The sequence below is a fragment of the Siniperca chuatsi genome, linkage group LG13 (assembly GCF_020085105.1).
Source record: "Siniperca chuatsi isolate FFG_IHB_CAS linkage group LG13, ASM2008510v1, whole genome shotgun sequence".
In the NCBI taxonomy this organism is placed as follows: Eukaryota; Metazoa; Chordata; class Actinopteri; order Centrarchiformes; family Sinipercidae; genus Siniperca; species Siniperca chuatsi.
In genome coordinates this window covers 28827904-28854022 of record NC_058054.1, presented here as the reverse complement: position 1 = coordinate 28854022, position 26119 = coordinate 28827904, and the positions used below count along the sequence as shown (strand labels likewise).

The following is a 26119-nucleotide window of genomic DNA, read 5'->3' as shown; positions in this document are numbered from 1 at the left end:
CCTGGGATGGGCTGTAAACCACTCTGTGACTGCAAGAGATGGTGAAACGCCACATCGTCCCGTACAATTAGAAAACCTTCTGGATTCTGCCTCACCTGCCCCCTTTCCTCACCTGGCACACGTCTTTCACTGAGGTTGTGAAATGAGTGGCACGTTTTTCTTTTTAGTAACATTCTGACTTCTGTTGTGCAGACTGTGTTAACCCAGATGTCTCCATGGGCCTTACCTGGGTTACAGCTGATTTTTACAAACCATCCTCTCTGCTATAGAGCATGTCAGGTATCAACGCATTTCAAATGATCTGTCAGTCCGTCTGTACAAGTAAATGCTGATGTGTTCATTGATGAAATATTGCAACTTACTGTGTGAGCGCTGTGTTATGGCAAACGTTATCCAGTGCTCATCATGATGCTGGAACATAACCATGCCCACATGTTGCTTGGGGGAAAGAACTGCAACCTGTGCATCCAACATCTGCTACGGGCGCTCAGGAGCGTCAACAGGGGGAGAGGAGATCTGATTTAGTGGATTTTTTGATGCTAAAAAATCCAGCGTGCATCTTTGACATTATAGTGAACATCCACAATTACTTTCCCATTACTGAAAGAGGGTAAACGGCACTATTAACAATGTGCTCCTAATGTTAATCACAGTGAATGTAGAACATTTGGATTAATGAATGGAGTAATGAGTGAATATCAGAATGACCTCAGCGTAACAACAGATAAAAACAATATGACTGGAGAAAGCAACGGCTTTATAGATACGCGGTATTCACCTCCAACAGATCCTGTCCCTGTTGTTCCAGAAATACCTCCACATATCGATCAGGGATTGGGTTTTCTCTGCCCGGTCACCTTCGTCCATCCATTCGTTCATTCCGTCTTGTGTTTTCTTTCTACGTCAGTTTCTCTAATTTCCTACTTCCCTGTCTGCCTGACATGCTCTCCTGTCTATGTGTGTGTCTGTTAGCCCTTTGATGTGCGTATGTGCAGGAGTGTTTGCATGCCGGTGTATGTGGTGTATTGCATGTTTGTGTGGAAGTCAGCACAACGTTGACTTGTCGGTGTGTTTGCTGGTTGCAGCAGTACCAGTAGTAGTAATGATAATACAGGCATAATAGTAGTAACAGCAGCTGTAAAAGCAGTAAACAGGGCCAGATCAATGCACTAAGAGGTCCTGGAGATGTGGGCCCAAGACATCAGGGACATCAATATCTCCAGTGTCTCAAAATCAGGAGAAACCAGGTAGTGTCATCTGTCTTCTCAAATGGTGAAGACTGTTTCCTTTTTCATAATTAGCAAATTTTTTTCTCATAAACACCAGATAGAATTTATCTTCTGGGGACCATGAATATATATAGCACATTTCATTCAGCCTGTCAAAGGCCAAAGTTTAGGGACGAAAGGTCACAGGGCTACCAAAGCCACCAAAGAAGATTTTATTCAGTCATTAAAGGTGGGGTATGTGATTCTAATCCAGTACACGTCTTTTTGTCAAATTCAGCGAATCTCTCCTCTCGGTCCGCTAGCTGTCCGTTCAGCGTGTGAGCTAAAAAAAACTGGTTCGGACCGAGCCACACAGCACTGTTCCAGCCATGATGTGTGTGTCAGTAACGTTAAATGACTTGTCCACAGACATTCAGCTGACTTTCGCAGCTTCGCAGCAGCAGCTGTAGGGACAGTCTGCTAACCCACAACCAAGCTAAGCTAACCCACAACCTAGCTAACGTTAGTTATGTTACTTGCTGTGTCGCTGATCGCTCTATGTCATGCTATTTGTCATGGTTTTGGATTTCTCCAGAATCGCACACCCCACCTTTAGCATTGACTTTCCTCCACTTTCCCCCTTCTGTTTGAAGAACTATTTCACTGTGAGGAAATGTTTTTCAGCTGAGTCGAGTTCATTTCTTTTATTAGTGACTCAGTGTGATACACACTCAAAGTGTTATTGATCAGCTGAATCTTAAATGGGGAGCCTCCATTAATTCTTCCTCCACTGTACAGCTTCTAAAGCAGCTTGTGTGTTCCTGGTACTGCTTTAAATCTGCCCTGGGTGCCAAGGTCACAGCATTTGGCAGCCATTAAGCCATTAAGATGCTGCAATGTGGACACACTTACACCTGCCCTCTACTTCCCTTTGTCCCGTATCTCTTCTATCTGTCTTCTCCCTCTCATCTTTCTCTCAGTTTTCTTTTTCTTGCTTGCCTTTGCAGTTTTGTCTAAAAACTGTTTTGTCTGACACAAAGAGTCACTCAGCCTGAAGGAGGATTATTAAGCAGCAGAAGTACTGTACTCTGTGTAATGCCATAATGCTCAGTGTCCTTTGACTTGACTCTGACTGGCCAGACTGTCCATCTGAAAACGGCCGAAACATCCTTCCATCACATGAATTCACAGGAAGTCTCTCAGAGTCACAGGGACAGAAGCAGAATTAAAAAGTGTATCGATAAAGATTAATGATGCTGATCATTTCCTGCACCTCAGTCACACACAGCATTCACTGTCACTGCTGCTCAGTCCAGCCCAGTGCCATTTAAATCAATAAGGTGACTTCTGCTTTAGTTTTTGAGTGGCACATTATCTGCATGTCTTTAAAGAAAATGTGTTTTTAAATTTAAACAAAGGCATATTTATTAAAGAAATTAAGAACTGATTGTAACTGATACTAATTAACCACTGTTTAATATGCAGTGTGACACCTACAGATTCATTATTCTATGTTTTTATTCTGTTGTTAAATGATACATTTTTGAATTGCTTCTGGATCTCATTTGATTTCATTTTTAGCTTTTTTATATGCAAATTGAAGAGAGCCCTCTTTACATTAAAGTGTTAAAGTAGGAGTAGTAAAAAATGAATTGTGAAATGGAATATGATAGGAAGACAGATGAGTAAGTGGAATTAAATAAATGAATTTTAAATTTCAATTATTATTTTCTATTATATCGATATGTTATATCATAATAATTATTAAGAGGGTGCTGTATGCTGTATCATATACAACATGGTGAAAGTGCATGGTGACACAGAGATGCAAATAGTTTCTACATAGCAGAAAATGCATAGTATCTTTGGAGATTGAGATTTACATTAAATCTGAGATAGCCCATAATGTATTGCTATTGATACATATATATATATATATATATATATATATATATATATATATATATAAAACAAAGCCAAACATATCATCTTGTCAGGAAAACAGCTTTCTTTGATGCACCGTTCACATGATGTAAATAGAACAGGGTAGAGCTTACTCCTTTAACTGATCTGAAAGCAGCACTAATTTAACACTAGACACTGCAGTATAGTAGTAATCATGCCCAGCACCACTCCGACTATTTACAGGATTACAACACATCTATCATGAAACCGTAACAACATTTGGAAGCACTCATTTGGATACTAACAAAATCAAGGAATGTATCTTTGATCATATAGGCTTCATACATTTACAGGATAACTGTAAATGTAAACGTACGTATGACTTACCATCACTATATGTGTATATATATATACAGCAGGCAAAATAAGTACCGAACACGTCACCATTTTATTTCTAAAGGTGCTATTGACATGAAATTTTCACCAGATGTTGGTAACAACCCATGCAACCCACACATGCAAAGAAATCTAACCATAGATGTCCATAAATTAAGTTATGTGTTATAATGTTAAATGACACAGGGGGAAAGTATTGAACACATGAAGAAAGGGAGGTGCAAAAAGGCCTGGAAAGCCAAGACAGTCAGTGATTAGAAAGCAGGCCTGCCCCTTGTCAGTGCAAATAATATCGGCTGGTTCAGTCCCAACTGATGGCCATCTCATGATGGGGAAAAGCAAAGAGCTCTCGCAAGACCTTCGCAACCTTATTGTTGCAAAACATACTGATGGCATTGGTTACAGAAGGATTTCAAAACTTCTGAATGAAGTGGAAAGAACATCATTTCACCATAAACCGGCCGCGACCAGGTGCTCCTCGCAAGATTTCTGACAGAGGAGGGAAAAGAATGATCAGAAGAGTTGTTCAAGAGCCAAGGACCACTTGTGGACCGCTTCAGAAGGACCTGGAATTAGCAGGTACAACTGTTTCAAAGAAAACGATGAGTAATGCACTCCACCGCCGTGGCCTGTATGCACGCTCACCACGCAAGACTCCATTACTGAAGAAAAAGCTTGTTTAAAGTTTGCTGCACAACATTTGGACAAGCCTGTGACATACTGGCAGGATATAGTCTGGTCAGATGAGACCAAAACTGAACTCTTTGGATCCCATAATATACACCATGTTTGGAGGAGAAATGGCACTGCACATCACCCCAAAACACCACACCAACAGTGAGGTTCGGAGGTGGAAACATCACGGTGTGGGGCCGTTTCTCAGCATACGGTACTGGCACACTTCATGTAACTGAAGGAAGGATGAATGGAAAAATGTACAGAGACATTCTTGATAAAAATCTGCTGCCATCTACCAGGATGATGAAGATGAAACGAGGGTGGACTTTTCAGCAAGACAATGATCCCAAACATACAGCCGAGGAAACTCTCAGCTGGTTTCAGAGAGAGAAAATGAAGCTGCTAGAACGGCCCAGCCAATCTCCTGACCTGAATCCAACTGAAAATCTATGGAAAGAACTAAAGATCAGAGCTCATAGAAGAGATCTGAAGACTGTTTGTGTGGAAGAACGGGCCAAAATCACACTTCAGCAATGCATGCAACTCGTTTCTCCACACAGGAGGCGTCCTGAAGCCGCCATTAAAGGCTTTTGTACGAAGTATTAAATGAATTTCAGTAAGCGTGTTCAGTACTTTCCCCTGTGTCATTTAACATTATTATAGATAACTTCATTTATGGACATCTATGGTTAGATTTCTTTGCATGTGTGGGTTGCATGGGTTGTTACCAACTTCTGGTGAAAATTTCATGTCAATAGCACCTTTAGAAATATATTTACTGAGAAAAATGGTGACGTGTTCAATACTTGTTTTACCTGCTGTATATACAGTGTGTGTATATATGTGTGTGTGTGTGTGTGTATATATATATATATATATATATATATATATATATATATGCATGCATGCATGCTTATGCTTGATTCTTCCTGTTGGGGGAGGAAAGAATGAGTAAACACTATTAACCTCTCTCTATCCTTTCTATAGATAGTAACACAATCCTATTACAATTATCCTGAAATGTCCTAGCAAGGACTGCAGAGAGAAGACTCCGCACATGCTTCAACTATCTGACTCAGCTCAGATATTAGCGTTCCCCTGTTAGAGTTTTTTGAACAGAGTGATGTTGAATCCCCTCAGTCCATTTTCTAGGTGAGCCATGCTGTGAGAGGTAGGAAATCAGCCGGGAGCAGGAATCACTAGAGGCAGGGGGCAAAACTGGTCTGAAAGGTTCACAAATCACCTATGAAGTTAAATATGCTGGGGCAAAAACTAACAAACTGCTTATATTTTACTCAGAATTTTGTAAAATATTCACACATCAATGTCTGCTCTCCCTGTTGACCAATTCTTTCTAGTGCATTGTGGGAAAAAATGGACCAATCAGTAAAAGAGGTTGTAAAAGTAGTTGACACACAAGAAGCAGCAATAAAAGTGAATACTGACCTGAAAGTTACCTGAAAGTAACTGAGTGCATTTACTCAAGTACAGTACTTAAGTACAACTTTTGAGGTACTTGTATTTAACTTGAGTATTTCCAGTTTTTACTACTTTTTGCTTTTAAAACTTGTATTTCACTGCATTTCAGAGGGAAATATTGTAAAATACAGTACAAAACCCCTTACAAAAAATCAGTGCCTGGTTGAGGCTTATTTTCACAGGTTTCAGATGTCTATGAGTTGTTAACAGTTCCACTAAAGGGGGATTTCCCCTCTAAACCTCTCACATGGTTTCATCTAAATAAGTCAAGGACCAAACAGGTTCAATAATCCATTATTTCACAAAAAGCAAATTGAGAAAAATTAATTCCAAAACTGAAAACAGATTTGTGTATCAGAATTTCTTTTATTTTTTCCTCTCCCATTAATCATCTCAGAGTTGACCCTCAGATTTGTCTGGTGACCCTTTGGAGGGGCCTGACCCCTAGGTTGGGAACCACTGGACTAAGCTACATAACTGTATATTCAGTAGTTAAAGTAAAATGCTGCTCTCACATTGATGCCAAGTACTTTTACTTTTGATATTTTAAGTTTATTTTGCTGAACTTTTGAATGCAGGAAGTAAGTATTTTTTACATTGTTGTATTGGTACTTTTACTTAAGTAAAAGATCGGAGTACTCCACCACTGATAATAGATACTATAAGGATCAAGGCCATTTGGCCTGTTTTTGAGTACAGAATTTAAGAAAAGCATGTATAATTACTTCGTTCACAGGCACAGTTCTCATTCATAGTGACCACCATTGGTAGATTGTATTTTAAAGAGATATTCCAGTGATTTAGTATTGTACTTTCATTAAGCTGGGGGAATCACAAGAGACTAAAAAAAGCAACAAGAGAGATTGTTCAAAAGTGATGCAACAGATACCAAAAAACCCGACTTTAAATCAAGTTCCCAAAATGCGGGTCCCTACACTTCCCATAATGCAATGGGATCTTTCATTAGACCCTCTCTGCTTGGTAAATGCTCACATCTTTCAAACTCTACATCCAGTTTGTAATGTAGGCTTATAAATTTGTAGTCTCCAAGTCCAAGGTGCGATAACCCTGATGACTGGAGCTCCTCCAGAGACACATTATACTACTGTTTTCACAGGCTGAGGAGTACGACAAGAGAACTGGGGCTGTATTCATAAACGATCTTATCTTACCATTACGTGTCCTCCTAAATGGCACTATGTTCCTATCTAAGTTTCCTCTAAAGAGCTATTCACAAAGATGCTGAGCAACTTTTAGTAAGGAACAAAGAAAACTCCTAAGCTAAGAGAAGGGGCAGGGTTGACCCTGTTACTATGGATGAGTGAGTTTATGAGTGAACTTCCTAACTATGTCTACAGTGATTGGTGTTGGTTTAACTGGTGACCAGTCTATGAATGTAAAATGAAATATTCATCAATACACAGGAGTGTGAGGAACAGATTAAATTAAATATAGATAGACAGATAGATAGATAGATAGACAGACAGATAGACAGATAGATAGATAGATAGATAGATAGATAGATAGATAGATAGATAGATAGATAGATAGATAGATAGATAGATAGATAGATAGATAGATAGATAGATAGATAGATAGATAGATAGATAGATAGATAGATAGATAGATAGCATCACAGATTTCATACATGAAACAAAGTAAAATGTTGACTTGTAAGTATATTGTAGGGCATCACATACCATCAGCATGGGATGTTTTTTCCAGCTGACAAAACAAATCACGCTTTGATGCGGTAATTCTACATATAGCACTGATGTTACTGGATAATCCAGAGATGGCCATGAAATGTATGTATTTACTGCAGTTGGTGATTATTTAATGTTCTCTTAATGAACTGGCTAACTAATTGGGAGCAGAGCAAGTAAAGCTTTGACACATGAAAAAAAAAATCATGAAAATCTTGCCAGTGGAGTGAGATGTTTGGAGCCGATGTGCTTTTCATTAGAAGCTTTGCAATCAGAGGTCATGAGCAGAAGATGGTTTGGGGGCAACTGTCACTATGCATAACATGACACAGCTTTCAGAGCTAAAATCGTCTTAAGTGAAGTGAGTCACAAAAAAAGTGACCGTTGCAGACCTTTCCTTTAGTGTCACCCTCAGGACAAACTTTTTTGCCCCACTATTAAGGCCTTTAGAGAGCTAAATCATTGTTATAATAGTTGATTTGACATTTATACAGCGGAGTGTAATGAACCCTGCAGCTACTAGAAGCCACAAGCAGGGCTTTAGTGTTTTGTAATGTAAATGTTTGTAAGACAAATATAATTAAGGATTTAAGAATTTAAGGTGTTTGTCATTGTGTTATGAAGTTTCAGATGATTTTTCATAATAGTAATTTCATAATAAATCTAAAAATAAATCACAAGACCAGAGGCGGACTCCTAAACAATTGGGCTACTTTTATGGAAATTGGGTGGGTTTGAGGTTCTGATTGGGCGACTAGGTGTCATTTAAATCTGGCAACACTGGTTGGGAGGCTGTAGTTTTCCACAGCGGGTTTAAGCTAAATGCTAAAATCAGCAAGCTAATATGTTAACAATGACAATTTTAACATCCTGATGTTTAGCAGGTAATGTTTACGATGTACACCTAGCACGTTAGCATGCTAATAATTGCTAATTAGCACTGTACACAAAGTACATCTGAGGCTGAATATTGGACAAATTAAAATTTGACTTAATGATGGCACTGGATGAAAGGTCATGGGTTCACCAAACCATTGACATTTCATCCTATTAGGAACAGGAAAGTCTGTACCAAATTTTATAGCAATCCATCCAATAATTGTCATGGCATTTTCCTTTGAACCAAAAATGACAGAAAGTCAGGGGATCGTTATTCTGTCATTAGGACTCATCATCTGGGGACAAACCACTTAACAGTTGTGGAGACATTTTAATCTGAACAAAAGTGGTGAACAGTCCAGCTGACCTTGCCATCCCTAGAGCCATGCAGCTAGGGTGGCAAAAAACAATAGCAGGACCAACTTGTTGCCATACTGGCACACTGGGTTTGACCAAGGATCACTACTTCCTTTTATTTGTCTATGTACAGCTATAGAGATATGTATGAAACTAAAAATATGCTCAGCCAATACAGTAACCCACAATCTTGTCTTTGTCTTGCAGATCCTGGCTATGATCTCCATCCTGTTCATCATCATTTCCACCATCTCGTTGTCCCTCAACACCCTGCCGGAGCTCCAGGTGGTAGATGAATTTGGCCAGTTCAATGACAACCCCAGCCTTGCCCACGTGGAAGCTGTCTGCATTGCCTGGTTCACCATGGAGTACATGCTGCGCCTGCTCTCTGCACCCAACAAATGGAATTTTATCAAAGCACCACTGAACATCATTGATTTGCTGGCTATCCTGCCTTACTATGTGACCCTCTGCCTAACTGAGTCTAACAAGAGTGTGATGCAGTTCCAGAATGTGCGCCGTATGGTCCAGATCTTCCGAATTATGAGGATCCTGAGGATCCTGAAGCTGGCTAGGCACTCGACAGGACTCCAGTCTTTGGGCTTCACTTTGCGAAGGAGCTATAATGAGTTGGGTCTGCTGATCCTCTTCTTAGCCATGGGCATTATGATCTTCTCTAGCTTGGTGTTCTTTGCTGAGAAGGACGAGGACGCCACCAAATTCACCAGTATCCCTGCCTCCTTCTGGTGGGCTACCATTACTATGACCACTGTTGGTTACGGAGACATCTACCCACAAACCCTGCTGGGCAAGATTGTAGGAGGGCTCTGCTGCATAGCAGGTGTGTTGGTCATTGCTCTTCCCATCCCAATCATTGTCAACAACTTCTCTGAGTTCTACCGAGAGCAGAAGAGACAGGAGAAGGCCATCAAGAGGAGGGAAGCTCTTGAAAGAGCCAAACGGAGTGGAAGCATTATTTCTATTAACCTAAAGGATGCTTTTGCACGTAGTATGGAACTCACAGATGTGTTGGTGGAAAAGAAAGATGACAGTAAGTGTCCTGTGGACAATCACCTGTCACCCAGCCGCTGGAGCTACCACAAACACTACTCCAATGCAGAGGTGGGCAGCCCAGGCAGGTCCCAACATTCACATTACCAGGAAGTGGCTCAGCTGGGCTCCCCTGAACGAGTCAAGCCTTTGTCTAACAAAACTACCCCTCAACACCTCAACGCAAAGCGGCTAGAAGATGCTTACAACGGGAAGGAAACCATCCAGCAGCAGGAAAAAATTATTGAGGAGCAGATGGAGATGAAAGCGTTAACCTCATCCCAAGCCCGGCAAACTTCACCTGAAGTCAGCCTTGCCAGGAAATTCTCCAATGTGGCTGATGATTTTTCAGTGGAAAGAGGAGAAAAAAGCTCTCTGCCCCCCAGTGCTGAAGGGGGCCAAACTGGTGCTAAACACCAGCGTATCCCCCCTCCCTTGGATCTAAGTCACATCAGCACCATGGAGGTGAACAGGGGCCCTGACAGCATCCAGCCAATGACCATCATCAAAGAGGGTTTGTATGAGTTTGTGTCCAGCCCTAGAGGAAGTGGGACTGGAGATATGGGTTTGGTGCCACAGAGTGTGGAAAGCATAGGGAAGACCTATGACAGCATCCGCAGCTCCTTGCGAGATTATAGCAGCCCTCAAAAGACAAGAGCCCTCAAGGTTGACTTCATTGGATCCCAAGATGATGTGCTTATGGGGGTGATGACACCTGTGGCGACCCCAGCCTCTGCTGGCTCAGCCAAGCTTGCTCAACTACTTTCCGATGACATGGTTTCCAGGTTTTCTCCATCTCCTAGCTCCACAACACAGGAAGCTAAGTCTCCACTGGCTATCCTGCAATCTTCGTCTCTGGCCCAGCAATCTGTCAGTCCAAGCAACTCCCAGGGGGGAGGTGAGGGCTCAGCAGCCAGGAGCTTAGAAGGTGAAGGGCAGCTCACAGGCTTAAGCCACCAGGGGAGGAATCACATGGAGAGGTCTGCTGTCGGCTCAGGCAGCAGTACTAGCCCACTGTTGTCTAAAACCAGCCCGCTCAATTGCACCCAGGAGCTAGTCACTATGGAAGGAGGGGAGGAAGGAGAAGGAAGGGAGGGAGCAGAACAGAGTGGAGAGAAACAAGAAAACCACATTGTTCTGGATGGAAGCCTGACACCGCCCTGTGAAACGAGCATGTGAGTCCAAAGGTACAAAGAGGTTCACAGACAGATACCCCAAATGGATGGGTTGGGGAAAAGGTTGACGGGATGGATGAAAGCAGCTACCCAGAATAAACCATAACAGCTATTACCTGGTGTGGCCAACAACACATACATTAAAGTGTTAACAAAACTATCAACTACGGTTACTTTAGTTTTTCTGGAGAGATGCACTCGTCATATCCCAGAAGACTTTTGGACTCTCATCTATTTTTTGACTAGCACTGCTGTCCATAAACAGACATCTCTGCAGTGTTTTCACATGGCTTTATTACTGGACATTAAGGGAAGTCAGGAACATGTGCCCACTGTCTGGGTACTATTTGAAAGACACTGTCTCATGTCAGTGTTATCGACTTATTCTTTGAAGACCAAACTGACATGCTGCAGAGCAAGACAGTGACAACTGATTAATCTTTTAAGGCTCAGATGTGAGCGTAAATTAAGCCTTGTGTGAATGAGAATATTTATGACTATCCTGAAGAGTTTTGTGTACAGCTCAACTGGTATAATTTACAGTTTCCTATATTTTGCTATTTAGGCCTGTTTATGATGGACTAATAACACCAAGGAAAGATAGAAGGTGGAAGGAAATCACATTTTTTACAATTGTCTAAGCAACTTTAGAAAATGTGTCTTTTACAAGACTTGAAAAAACAACGATGAGTCTTTAGTCTGTATTATGGGTCATGCTTACTTATCATTCTGGTCAGTCCAGGTATTATGTTCTTGTAATAGGACCCATATCAAACACAAGCACATGATACAGGACCAAAAGTCCCACTCTTATCACTTCATGGACATAAATAACATTGTATATTCCAAGAGGACATATGCACCTGCTGTATCCTGAACAGTGGTGTTTGGCTCAGTGCTTCAGCAATGTATGTTCTGTTATATACGTGTTTCAGTTTTTTTGTTTAAAATGTTTGTCCATCCTTTTTCTATAATACCTGAAATAAAAGCAGGGTCTTGAAGATGAAAAGGTTATATAATAAGGATGCAAAGGCTACTGTACTCCCTGCTAGACCACTGTTTACATATACTTTTAGAATAAAAAAAATCCTAAAAAATGAAACTGCTTAGGAAACAGCACTATATAGTCATAAGGAGACAGGTAAAATAAGCAGACAGTGGACAAGTTCATTGATCACTCATGTGGAGGTCATCACACACTGCCTGTGTCCCAGCTCCGGGGCTCCTCCTTCAGTGTCATGCATGTCTATAATGAATGTGTTAAAAGAGGCTGATGAGGCTTGACCCATTCCAAAGGAACCTGCAAATGTGACCTTCTTTTCCTATCCTTTATCAAAACATTGACTGGCCACTTGTTTAATGGTGTGTTCAGGCAGCCCTCCTAAATTCAGTAATATCAAGTGAGCATGTAGTATTAGAGTTGACGAAGAGCACCCAAACACACCATCTGTTTTGGTCTCTGTGAGACTAGTGTCTTATTAAAGGATAATTTCGGTTTATTACAACTTGGGTCTTGTTTTGTAGTTTTGACCATCATTTCTATCAGTAATAATAACACTTACTTATTGTACTTACCAATTTAATACCTGAGATCTGGGAACATGTTGGCATCAATAAAAACAAGGCCAGGTCAAGAAACATGAGCAGTGAGACAATCAGACAGGTTGGAAACAAACCAACAGGTTAGTCAAACTTATTTGGAAGAGAAAACAAAGGCAAAATATTACCCAAGCATCCAAGCATCCCCAGCTTCTTCCGCCACTTTTCATGTGAACAGCTAAGTGTGTCTCATTATCTCTATTTGTGCGATTCATTTCATCTGGACTATAAAGACCCGAAAAAGAGTTATTGGGGAGAGATCAGAGAGGCAGGCAGGTTTTTCACCCCGCCTTCGAGTATGGCCATTCAGAACAGGAGTTAACACTTTCTCTAAAGCATACTGAACCCTTTACTGTAGCTGTATGCACACAGTTTGCCTGTACAATAAAGGATTATCAGCAACATTTCAGATGCGTTCGCTTTTAGTTTTACCTCCAAATAAAGTGGTTTAGATAATCTGGACAAACTGTTGGCTTGTTTCTAACCTCTCTGATCGTCTGACTGCATGTGTTTCTTGACTTGTCAGACTTTGTTGTAGCGATCTTGCCATGCTCCCAGACCTCCGCAATTAACTTGGTTACTATGTTATCATAACCAATAGGAAAGACCAAGTGGTAATAAACAAGTAAGCTATCCATTGAGGGAGGAGGTGCAGGTTCTCCCTACTGGACTGCAGTCCTGCAAAGGCCACACCACTGACGGTGGCCTCTGAATTCGTGTGACTCCACACACTGTTTGTACTGTTCTACCCAGTGCATATTCATCTATGATGACTGGAGAGAGGGAGCCTGTCTGTGTGACTTATTTTGCTGTTTGTATTGTAAAGGTAGTAGTGCCCTCTACAGGCATTCTCAAGGCACTTGAATGAAAGGATCTGATGCCTCTTTGGCACTCTTTGTAATCTAATCAGTGGATGTATTTTTATTAGATCAGCTGTGCTCTGATTTGGATGCATGCTGACACATTCAAACACACATTTAATTGTGTGCACAATGAATTACTCACACACACAGTGCAGTGTGAGTGTGTAATGATGGGACCAGTCACAAGGTGAAACATGAATTATAACTGAGTTCCCAAATATACTTACTCACTCTTTCTAGATGAAGATGTCATATTTTTTGATGTCAGTTAAAACTAATGTATTGCATTTTTATAAGAGGAACTTGGAGCTGTGTGTTGTTGTTAACATCTCAGTATATTTTTTAAAAAATGGGTGCCTTTTCATAAATAGACAATTTATGAGAAGGTGAAAAAAACTGTATCCTCAATACGGCCAGATTTTGTTCGTACGTTCTCTCTTGTTTATCTTTGTTTAGTGGATATTTTGATATGTAAATCCTCAGGTTCTCAGGTTTTGCATACTTTTACAGCTTTGTGTTGTTCTCTAATCAACTTCAATGTCAGTCATCTAGTTTTCACGCAATATAGGTTAAAGTTCTAACCTCACTGTGCCACAATTCATTTTTTTTTCAGCAAATGAAACTTTTTTGTGGAAAGCAGTGGCTTCAGTTACGTTCAGTAGTGAGTTCAGTTTGGATCACTTTCAACTGCAGCACTGTACTAAAAAGACAGTGACATTCAATAGGGGATGGTTAACACAAAGAAAGTTGCCACCACAGCATGTGGAAAATGACCAGAATAGGGACGACAGTGACATCCTCTGTACAGTAGCTTTGGAGATGCTGTGTGGGATAAAAACATGACTCTTTTTCTTGTAAGTGGAATGATGGGGAGTGTTCATTTCTAACTGTATTCACACTGTTTCTGAGAGCCAGTGTCCAGGCTGGCCAGTCAAGGCTGTTGATTAGATAAGCGTGCTTTACTGAGCACAGCCTGATCTCACTGGAAATTTGAAAAAAAAAAATACACATCATGCTGTTTGCTTGATATGTAAATGAGTGAAAAGACCATGTGGACTCAACCAGAATGGGTTTTTATAATGAAGTAAGCAACAACATGACCAAAACGTTATCTTAATCCTAACCAAATAAAGTCAAGCTAATCTTGACCCCCAAAATCATCTAAACCTGATGCAACACCAACAATGTGCCTTTGGCATTAGCTGTCTAAGGGGACAACGCTGATAAAATGTTGTACATACAACTTGTTAAAAGCACAGAATATGGGTTTAGGACAACAGCTAGCTACAGTTGTTTGGTCACATATGAGCTCCCTCCTACGTAGATAGTGGCTGATGGAGAATATTTTAACATTGTGAAGCACAATGCAGCTAAAGTTGAGAAATGCTACCTTACGGCCCCTTGTCCATTCACTGAAAATAACCAGGAAAAATGACTCCACATGGTCATGACATACTTCAGATAATTCAGTTGTTCAGATAAAACTTTATTTTAAATAACTGAAGTAAATTTTCAAAAGCTACAGACTACAGCTTGGCAACAGGGGAGCCCAGGCGTGCTCTGCTCAGATGAGAGGAGTAGTAGAGTGCAAACTGTACATCCTCGGTTCAGCTACTCCAGAACAGTACAGCTCGGCCTGGTTTGTGTGATCAGATGTGGCTCTGTGGTACAGAAAGTGTTGTCACTGCTGCAGATCAGGGACCTATGCACAACCTAATCTCCACACAGTCATCTGAAAAATGTCACACAATCTCCATTTGTATTTGTTGTTGTAATCATTTAGGTTTTGTACAGTTAGCTAAACATACAATCATACAAACCAGACACTAAAACCTGCTTCTTCGTCCCTCCTGCCTGCTCTCTTTTTGTTGTTTCTTTAATGTTTCACTCTTCCATCCTCATCTACTTTGTTTGTTTAACAGTAGCCTGTGTGATGATTAGTCAGTTTCTTTATTTGCAAGTCAACATAATGATAGTGAATGATAGAGACTTTTGAGTCAGTTACCAATATGCAAGACAAATAAATGTGTTCATGTGACCTATTTATGTCTTGTGTATTTTTGTGTTATGTGAATTCATATGTGTATGTTTGTGGATGCAGGCAAGGCTGGAGCACAAACTTACCACAGTACATCTCAATGGGAAACTTTTTCAACCTGGACCCCATTTTCCCTTGTTTTTGTGTCTAAGTGAGTAATTGGGACAACAAGTTTTTACATTGGTCCAGTACTGAGTGAGAGCCTAACCCAGCAGGCTGCAGTGTAATTCTCCCGGGCAATTGTGCACCGTCAATGTAAGTAGGTCCACTAAAAGTGCTTGTTTTTGAAACTGACAGGCTCAGATTGTTACTCTAAGTGTCTGACAACATTATGGAAAGGATCCTACAGACACAGACCCTTTTGTTTAACCAGAAACAGCCGTTCTATCGCTCTTGTCAAAGCCACCAGATTACTGAAAAATACAGGCATTTTACCTTTGACGGGGTGCTGTTGCCCAGAAGGATCACATTGCAGCCCTGTTCGGGTGCTGCCGGCTGCAGTGCTCTCGCTCAATACTGGACCAATTTCCAAACTCGTTGTCCCAGTTAGTCACTTAGACACAAAAACATGGGGAAATGGGGTCCAGGTTGAAAAATACCTAGGTTTGCCTTTAAGATGTACTGTGGGGACGTCGTGAATGTCCCAGAACAGATATTTTACCAAAAGGAAAATCCCTCTGAAGGTTAAAATCTTTCCTCAATATCTCATTACCGTTAACCTTCTGGATGCATTACATAAAACAGTTTTTCAGTCCTGATTCCCAATAAATGACCATCATAATAGACTTAGCTCCTTTTACATTTACCTGCTTAAAAGAAAACAACAACAACAACAACAAAATGTGACTCAATAAGACTAGAAGTGAAGCTAAACACCTGCTGACAAGTTTTGTATGGACAAGTAACGTCATCCATCTGAGTCTTTGACAGGAACGCAGGACGGAAGCCTTCCACAGCCATGACATCAGCAGCATTATGTGGTGATCTGCAAATACATATTTCACAAAGAGAATATTTCAAAATATGAAACACAAGTGGTCCATTTGATGTTAACACTGCATGAATTTAATTAGACAGATACATCAAATTAAAATTAAAATACTTCTTGATGCTCTGTCAACCTTTGTCTGCTTTCACACATAATAATAAAATAAAATAATAAGAATAAAACAAACTTTGCGGGGACATTTCACACACCATGTTGTGGTCACTTATGGGGACAGATTGTCTCCAGTTTGTCCAATATTTAACACAAAGTTTCTACTCAAACACTGACTTAAGGTGTGCTGTTGGGCACATTGTGAATGTCCCAGAATAGAGTGATATTTTACCAAAAGAAAAAATCCTCCGAAGGGATTTCATCCCGTCCTCCTCAAAAATACGGCCGTACCGGCCGTCTGTGCAAGCAGCTCATTACGACCCATATTTACGTTTATTGCTGGGCGGAGACCTCTAGTGGCCGTAGTAATTATGACGGAAACCAGGAAGTCATGTGAGGTGGTGTGAAGAGCGACCCAGTCCACACACTGAGGAGGCTGAGGTGGATGGATGGGTCAAACACAGGACTTTCACCCAGAAGGCTGCTGTTTGTGTCCCGCGTGAAACCAAAAGTCATTGTTGACTTATTTTAAGTTAACCCCCTAACCCTTGCTTATTTACTTACTTATTTCAACCCAAACCATGATCTTTTCCAAACCCTAACCAAGTAATTTTGGAGCCTAAACTTGACCTTTCAAAACGTTAACCGCGTGTTTATTATTGTTAGCATTAGGACGAAGGTCTGGTGTGCCTGTCGCTGGTACTCTCCAACTGTCATGTATGTCGTTTTCTCCAGCAGCCACATATCACACAAGCCACACTCAATAATATTAGCAACAGATCAAATGGGTACTTATACTTATAACTGCTTAATCATGCATCAGGTATTGGAACTGGGAGGGTTCCATTTTTAGCAGTTAGCTGTTCAACACCAATTTGATAATTTAGCGTCAAATAATTACTAAAATTGTCCACCTATCCCAAGAAGGATCAAACCTTTTAAATGTGAGGCTGTGTCAGTCTGCGCTTAGAGTGTTACAGGAACTGTACGGCGATTGTAGAGTATCCAATCTGTTTTCATTTAAAGCTGAACAAATCTGATATGGATAATCAAAATCCTCCATGCAAAAAGCTAATGGCTGTTAAAAATGCTATATTAACTGGTAACAAAAACTTCCCTCTGTACCTCTACACAAAAAGTCAATCAAGGATAATGACAATCAAATATAAAAAGAGTCTAGCCCATGGAGAGTAGAACAGCAAAAGAACCACACGAAAAAGAAAAAACAAGAGCCTCCGTCCTTCTGTGTCTCCTTTTTATACAGGTGGAGCACAGTACAAGTTCAAACTTCCTTCTGTATATGGTAAAAACATAAGATACAGACATCGGTCAAAGCTCAACCCCTCTATGTCAAAAATGAAACACGTGATCAGATTCAAAAATTGCTAAACGAGTTATCAGTTGGGCATTATTATTTTTAAGCATGCGTAAAGCTGGTATACAAAAAGGCATGGGTGTCAGTCACAACCCGGAGATTTACTCAGGATGTCTTGCACAGCGAGAGGCCCATAGTTCCACCGCCTGCACAACGGTTGAACAGGATGCTCTGCTCCACTGGAGACAACAGATTTACCATTAGCACAGGTCACACAGGCTGTGGTTGAGTGAGTGCTAACTGTCAGAGTTCGTGGATACATGCCATAAACTGGGGGGGGGGGTATAGGGGTGAGGCTCGGCCATATTCCATTCAGCCGAACCCTCAACAATGGCAAGTCATTGAGGACATGTTGTTAAAATCTGTCCTCAATATCCCATTACCGTTAACCTTCTAGATGCATTATATCAAAGGTTTTGTCAGTCCTGATTCACAATAGATTACCATCATGATAAACTTACTTATTTATATACCTGCTTAAAAGAAAAGAAAAACAGCAAAATGGGACTCGAAAGACTCTAGAAGTGAAGCTAAAGTGCTAAACATGAATGTTCCTGTTGACGAGTTTTGTGTGGACCAATAGCGTCATACATCTGAGTCTGTGACAGAAACCCAGAATGGAAGCCTTCCACAGCCATGACATTCCTTGACCTTCTGTGTTTTGTTTTCCTCCATATTAAGTAATAAAATCATCTTTCGTTAATTTTACCAGTTCCCCGTGTGTCTTGTCTGTTCTTGGGTCCACCTCCTGAACTGAACCGCAACATTAGTCTGTGGCAGTATGTATGTAAAAACTCGCTGCAGATAAAGAGTGACAGTAACACATCATTCTTTAACAATGTAACTAACACTAGCTTTCTGGTAAAACTTAAAAACATTTGTAACACTTACAGCCGGCAATTTACTGCGTGCCATGAGGAAAGGGCCAAAGGAAACTGTGACTGTGTAAACAGATCGTGGCTATGTCTTTGGTCGGAGGGTCCTTATACATGGGTGGGGATGGGGGGCTAAAAGGGGCCCAACAGCAAATTTCTGCTGGCCATGGGTGCAGCCATCATCACGACGTTTTACATTTATTTAATTGTTCATATTGGTTTTCTAAACGAACAACAAAATATCCTGTGAGCCATCAAAAGGACGGTTAATATTAATATTAATATTACTGGTACAAGTACTCTAACACCATCACATGCAGAGTAGACACACCTTCCATACAGACTCCATTCCTCTGCTCTGATAGGATGGAGGCTGAGAGGGTTAAACCCACACATGGCAGACAAGAACTTTACATCCTGGAAATGAATTCCTACATGCTCTTTAAAAAGATTTTCTGACATAAGGTTGCTCACTTAATTTAAAATCATATTTATAGTCTAAATGAAGACATCAGGAAATAATATTTAAAATATTCTGAATAAAATAACTGAATAATAGATTTAGTATATTAGGTAGATGTGAATATAGGCTACATGTAATATCTATGGAATAAAACTAAAACAACGTTTAGCTTTTAATGGCCAGCTGTAAGAGAACTATCTAACTACATAAATGCAGGTAATAATAGCCTAGCAAGCTAAAATTGATTCATAAATGACGTAGCATAAAACGTGCGTTCAGAACCCTATGGGTGACGTCACCTACGTGCGTCCATGTTTTGCTCCAGCCCGAGGAGAGAGCCCGGTGTGTTTTCACTGGGATTATTATACAGCTGCAACACCGAGCACCGTGCATCACGTTATTTAACAGACGGTAGCCCGGCGCTGTCGTGCTGAAGGAGGACCGAGCAGAGGTAGGCAACAACAGCAGCGTCGGCCCTAAGCTCCACTGTCACCTGCTCACACTGCGGACTTTAACACGGACGCCCGGTGATTCTCAGGGGCTAGGACGTGTGGGTTGTTAGGCTGTAGGCCCACATTTGGTAGCTGCAGGTGTAGATGTCTAGCTTGATAGGTTACATCTACACATTGTTTCAGAAGCATTTTAATGAGAGTTTCAACGTGTGACTGTTGTCCTTTAACCTTCCGCACAGTGAAGTAACGTTACATGACATCCACATGTAGTGATGACAGCAGTGACTGCTGTAACAAGTAATAAATAGTACAAGTCCAGCATTACAAATTTTACTGAGGTATTAAATATCAAAATTAAAAGATTGCGTGTATATATATATATATATATATATATATATATATATATATATATACACACACAGTGGTGTGAAAAAGTGTTTGCCCCCTTCCTGATTTCTTATTTTTTTGCATGTTTGTCACACTTAAATGTTTCAGATCATCAAGAAATCAGGAAGGGGCAACACTATTATTCACATTACTATATATATATATATATATATATATATATATATATATATATATATATATATATATATATATATATATATATATATACATTTATTTATATATATATATATATATATATATATATATACATAATATATACACAAAGCATATTTTATGGGCTCTCATATGCTTTGTGTTGAAAATCTTTATCTGCAATCAGAAGGTATATCTACAGCCGTCAGACAAATGTAAGGAACAAAAATATTTACCTCTGACGTAGTGGAGCAGAAGTGTGTGTATATAGTATAAGTACCTCAAAATTGTACAGAAGTACAGTGCTTGAGTAAATGTACTGTGTTACTAGGTAGCCCTGACTGCCCCAGTATCCTCGACCAGGGGGGGACACTTGCGGAGTGAAACTTAAATTGAATAGACTTTTCACCACAGACACAACACAGGTGTAACTAAACATTTTAATTGCTGCAGTGCAATAATTGCTGGAACTGAGCCATCATTTGTTATTTGTTCCACTTGTGCCTTTCCTGCTATGACAAGTCCGAATGTCTGCTGTGAAAAAGGTCTGTGAATCTGATATCTTTAAGAATGATTAAAAAAAAGAGTGCTTGATGCTGGCAGGCTATCAAGATTCAAGATAGCAACACTTATATTAATTAATTGTAAACTGAATATCTTTGGGTTTTGGACTGTTGGGTGGACAAAACATCTGAATGTTGGTGATGTCAACTTGGACTCTGGGAAATTGCCATTAGCATTTTACAGTATTTTGTTTGACATGTCAGAGACTAAAAAAATGAAAATATGAATAAAATCGATTAATAACAGAACTATAAATTTAAAAAAATCATTAGTTGCAGCCATAGAGCGACATCTGATAAAAGAATAAGTAAACAAAAATAAGACTAAAGAATCCGGTATCAATTTTGAATACCTCTTGCAGTGTTAGTCAGTTGGTCCACCACTTTAGTCCAGACTGAAATATCTCATCAACTATTAGATGGATTGCGATGAAATTTGGTTCACACTTTCATGATGAACTGTATATGGCATTGGCATTGTTACTGTGATCATGTTAGCATGCTGATGTTAGCATTTAGCTCAAAGCACTGCCAACCCCACAGAGCCACTCTCTGTATTTATCCACATATAAATAGAGAAAGGAACACCAAACGGTGGGGGAATTCTCAAACTCTGATATCTATATAACATAATCTTTTAAAAATGTATGGGACTCACTGTATATCCGTATGCTTTTTAACCAAAGTAATTGCAAAGTAATTACATGCGAATGTCAGTCACTGACTGTGTGTGTATACTTGTGTGTGTGTGTGTGTGTGTGTAGAATGCCGTCTCTGTCGGAGCAGCTGCAGGAGGTGCGGAGTCGGGCTGAAGTGTGTCTGTACTCTGGTGGCAGGGTGGTGGAGGTTCGGGCTGGGGTAATGGCTATGGCTAATCTACCTTTACCGCCCTGCTCCAAATACCACCACATTGCTGCAGAGACCATCGTCATAGAAAACAGCTTTGGCAGCAACAGGAAGGAGGTGAGAGAGAACAAGTGCACATACAATATCCCCATCTGGACATACCTAAATAACATCCATCCAGTCAGAGACCAAGGTTGGGTAAATTTAGGATTGTAGGTTACATTTGGCTAACACTGGCAAATTGACAGTGAAAGTGATCAGTGATTGTCAAAGTGATCAGTGTGCATTGCATAATAAAATACATATTGGATTTATTACACATATGGAGTCAGATGGAGTTCCGTGAGTGTAGTTTGATGTGCTTCTCAGAGACATGGCTACACCAGGATATCCCAGATCATAATGTTTCCATTGCCGGCTTTCAGACTGTTCGGGCCGACAGGGATCACACCAGGAGCGGTAAGCGGAAAGGTGGCGGGCTTGCTGTTCTATCTTCAGAGTATCTGTAGCCCGGACATTGAACTGTTAGCTGTGGGACTCGGGCCAAATTATCTGCCACGTGAATTCTCACATGCCATTGTTGTGGCTGTTTACACCCCCCCCCCCCCCCCCATAAACCCGGCATTGGCGTGCAACGACATTCACACCGCCATAGCACAACTCCAGACTCAACACCCGAGTGCACTCATATTAATCTCATGTCAGTGTTTCAACAACACTGACTAATTTCACCCAATATGTGAGTTGTCCTATTAGAGTGGAGAGGACACTTGACCTGCTGTATGCTATCGTTAATGATGCATACAGCTCTCCCCCCCCTCCCCCCCTTGGGTAGGTCAGAATACAACCTGGTTCACCTCAAACCCTGCTATGTGCCTCTGGTTAAAAGGCAGCCTGCGACCACAAGGACAGTGAGGAGATAATCAGAGGAGGCCTATGAGACACTTCAGGAATGTTTTGAGGTGACAAACTGGGATGTACTCTGTGAGCCTCATGGAGAGGACATTGATGGGCTCACTGAGTGCATTACTGGCTACATTAACTTCTGTGTGGACTGCAATGTCCCAACTAATATGACGGTGTAGTCCCTCATTCGTCCAGGAGTGTTCCATCGTAGAAAAGGTTTCAGTCAAAGTCATCTGGACACTCAGAAAGTAGTTTAGTAGCTTAAATTTCTGAGTTCCCAGACCATTTTCACAATTGAGAATGACTTCTGGATGGGAGCCGAAACGTCTTGATTCTGAAAACAGTGTCCAGATGACTACGACTGAAACCTTTTCTACGATCCAACTAATATGTTCCATTGTTATCCAAATAACAAACTGCGGTTAACAAAGGAAATCAAAGACATCCTGAATGCCAAGAGGAGGGCCTTTACCGATGGTAATAGGGAGGAGGTGAGGGCAATCCAGGCTGACCTAAAGCTGAAGATCAGGGAGGCCAAGGAGAAGTACAGGAGGAAGCTGGAAACTCCAGCAGAACAACATGAGAGAGGTCTGGAGCAGCATGAAGAGCATCACTGGCTTCAGACCAACTGGCAGCAGAGGAGTTGAAGGCAGCTTGGACGGGGCCAACGAACTTAATCTGTTCTTTAACAGATCCGACACACCGGCTCCTGCTCATCCCCCCTCAAACTCAGTCTGTCGGCACTCAGACTCCTCTGAGTCCACTGCTACCCCCTCAACTGGCTCACTGGCTGTCTTCAGACTGATGACTCCCCCCTTCCCCCGCCTGTAATCTCTGCTGTGTGCCTGACTACTGACCAGGTGAGAGGACAGATGATGAAACTCCACTCAAACAAGGCTGCAGGCCCCAATGGAGTTAGCCCCGGGGTGCTAAAAGCCTGTGCCCCCCAGCTATGTGGAGTCCTTCACCATGTCTTCAACCCGAGCCTGAGTCTTTAAAAGGTCCCTATTCTGTGGAAGATATCTTGCCTCGTTCCTGTGCTGAAGACGCCGCTTCCCACTGGCTCCAAGGACTACAGACCAGTGGCACTGACCTCCCACATAATGAAGACCCTGGAGAGACTGGTGCTTGAACAGCTGCGGCCCATGGTCAGACCCCTCCTGGACCCCCCTACAGTTCGCCTACCAGCCCTGGCTGGGAGTTGAGGATGCCATCACCTTCCTGCTGAACTGCATCCACACCCACCTGGACAAGCCGGCAAGCACGGTAAGGATCATGTTTTTTGACTTCTCCAGTGCTTTCAACACAACAGGATAACCACAGGCTGAGAGAGCTTTCTGGACATGCCTTTCCTCCTTCTTCTCCTACTTGGGCTCTCAACAAAGTTAAAAGAGCCAAAAAACAGGACAAAAGGGAAACAGAACCAAGAAGGAACGGTGTCTCCATCCCTTATGTATCTGGACTGTCTGAAAAACTACAAAGGATCTTTAGACAGCACAATGTTCCTGTTTTCTTTAAACCAGGCAACACTTTAAGACAGAAACTCGTTCACCCCAAGGACAAGATGCCCACACAAAAACAGAGCAATGTAGTTTATTCTATTCAATTCAGTGACGAAAACTGCAAAGAACGGTACATAGGTGAGCCAGCCACTTCACAAAAGCACAGATGACACGCTAACTCGGGATTGCAGAGCGCCGTGCATTTGCATCTAAAAGCTACAAACCACACATTTGAAGACAGTGAGGTGAAGATTCTAAGTAGAGAGAAAAGTTGGTTTGAAAGAGGAGTCAAAGAAGCCATTTTTGTGCAAAAAGAAAACCCCTCTTTGAACAGAAATGGTGGTCTGAGATTCAATCTGCCCAACGTTTACCACAGTGTTTTAACACCTTGGTCAAGCCAATTATATGCTAATCAGGTACTTAACAGTGATGAGGGAGGTGCAGCCAGAAAACAATAGGCCTGATTACTGGGCCATCATGGAAACAAAGAAGGTCAGTTTCAGGTGAAACTAGGCAAGGTAAACAGCACTCAGGAAGATTCCTTCCTGAGGGCAGGGCTTAAGCAACACAGAGTAGCTTAAATTTCTGAGTTCTCAAACCATTTGCACAATTGAGAATGACTTCCGGATGGGAGCCGAAACGTCTTGAATTTGAAAACATTGTCCAGATGACTACAACTGAAACCTTTTCTACAATGGAACACTCCTGGACGAATGAGGGACTACACCGTCCTAAATTGAAAAGTTACACAATAAATAAATACACAAGCACAGTTTACAGATTAAATAAAAGAGACAGTAAGAATAAATATAAAGACAGAACAGCGCTAAGGTAAGGTACAGCAAGCAAAAGGCTCCATATACCTCGGTATTTGTGTGCTTCAACCGCAGACATCGGACGAGGGCTGCTGGTTGTCTCTGTGTCAGATCGTTGTACTTTGTATCTCTGTCAAGCACCCTGGTTTGTTGTTCCCCTGGATTCTTTGTTCTCTTGTACCTTGCCTGTCTGTGGATTTTGGATTTTGCCTGCCCACCGCTGGACTTGTGTTTCTGTTTTGAAACTGCTTACCGGCTGTGAGCTACTGTTGCCTGCCGTCTCCAGTGTAAGCCTTTTGTTAGTAAAATTATCAAACTGCACCTGCTCGGCCTCCGTTGTCTGCATTTGGGTCCTACTCCTGCTTTCCTGCTTGACACACCACAACAGAACAATCTGACCATATGGACCCAGCAGACACAATGTCTGACACTGATTAGTGACCTGGAGTGCCTTGGGGATATGTGGAGGAAGGTGGTTGGGGACTATCATATCAGAGAGGCAATCTGCACCCTGGCCCATGCGAAATTGTCCTTTCGGTCTTGGCTGAGGGACTCTGTTCCCAAGTTCCTGATGGACTTTCTCTGTGACCCCAAGCCTCAGCCCCAGGCCCTCAGTCCTCCACCCACTAGCCTCCAGTCTGCACCTCAGCCGGCTAACCAGCTTCCACCTCAGCCCGTTCCTGTCCTGGAGGCACCCTCTGGATAACCCCCAGAAGGATGCGTGCCTCACCATTGCCCAGCTACTCGTCCTCACTACTGCCCTGCACCTTGGAGGCCCAGCTGCCCAGTCCTCCGTAGACCCAGCTGCCCAGTTCCTCAGAGACCCAGCTGCCCAGTTCCTCAGAGCCATCATCGGTCCCGCCTGGTCCCCAGTCGGCAGACTGGTGGACTCCAGTTCCTGCGCTGCATCGGTCTCCAGTACCCTTGCGGCAGCCTCCAGTTCCTGCGCCGTGGCTGTCTCCAGTCCCCGTTTGGCAGCCATCTCCTCTTCCTGTTGAGCCGCAACAGCCCCCTGAACTCCCTGTTGGGCTGCAACAGCCCCCTGAACCTCCTGTTGGGCCGCAACAGCCTCCTGTCCCTGCTGAGCTGCAACAATCCCCTGAACTGCAGCACACTCCTGCCGCTGCTGGATCGCAACTGCCCTGTCCTGCCGCTGCTGGATTGACCTGAGCAGCAGCCTTCTGGTTCCCTGGCATCACTGGTCCCACCAGCTCCTCTGCCAGTCTCTCTGTCACCGGCCTCCAGTCCTACTGCCCTGGTGCCGGCCTCCTGCTCTGATCTCCAGCCATGCCGCCAGCCTCCAGAGGGTTTCCGCCTTTGTCGGTGGCCACTAGAAGGCTTCCGCCTTTC

The 26119-nt window shown here is 42.0% G+C and overlaps 2 protein-coding genes across 12 annotated transcripts in view; both read left to right on the top strand.

Moving 5' to 3' along the window:
* The window catches only part of LOC122886339 (potassium voltage-gated channel subfamily B member 2-like), a 30237-nt gene extending 14900 nt beyond the window's left edge, over nucleotides 1–15337 (top strand). For all 3 annotated transcript variants that reach the window (XM_044218376.1, XM_044218378.1, XM_044218377.1), the window contains one exon: nucleotides 8816–15337. In XM_044218376.1, coding sequence (XP_044074311.1) covers nucleotides 8816–10837 — 2022 coding nt within the window. In that variant the 3' untranslated portion in view covers nucleotides 10838–15337. The remainder of the gene's footprint in view (nucleotides 1–8815) is intronic.
* Nucleotides 15338–19440: 4103 nt separating this feature from the next.
* LOC122886338 (E3 ubiquitin-protein ligase RNF31-like) overlaps nucleotides 19441–26119 on the top strand; it is a 61623-nt gene continuing 54944 nt past the window's right edge. For all 9 annotated transcript variants that reach the window (XR_006380325.1, XM_044218370.1, XM_044218369.1 and 6 more), the window contains exons 1-2: nucleotides 19441–19596; nucleotides 21465–21663. Coding sequence is in view for 8 of the 9 variants with exons in the window: in XM_044218370.1 (XP_044074305.1) it covers nucleotides 21466–21663 (198 nt within the window). In the remaining variant the exon portion in view is untranslated. The remainder of the gene's footprint in view (nucleotides 19597–21464; nucleotides 21664–26119) is intronic.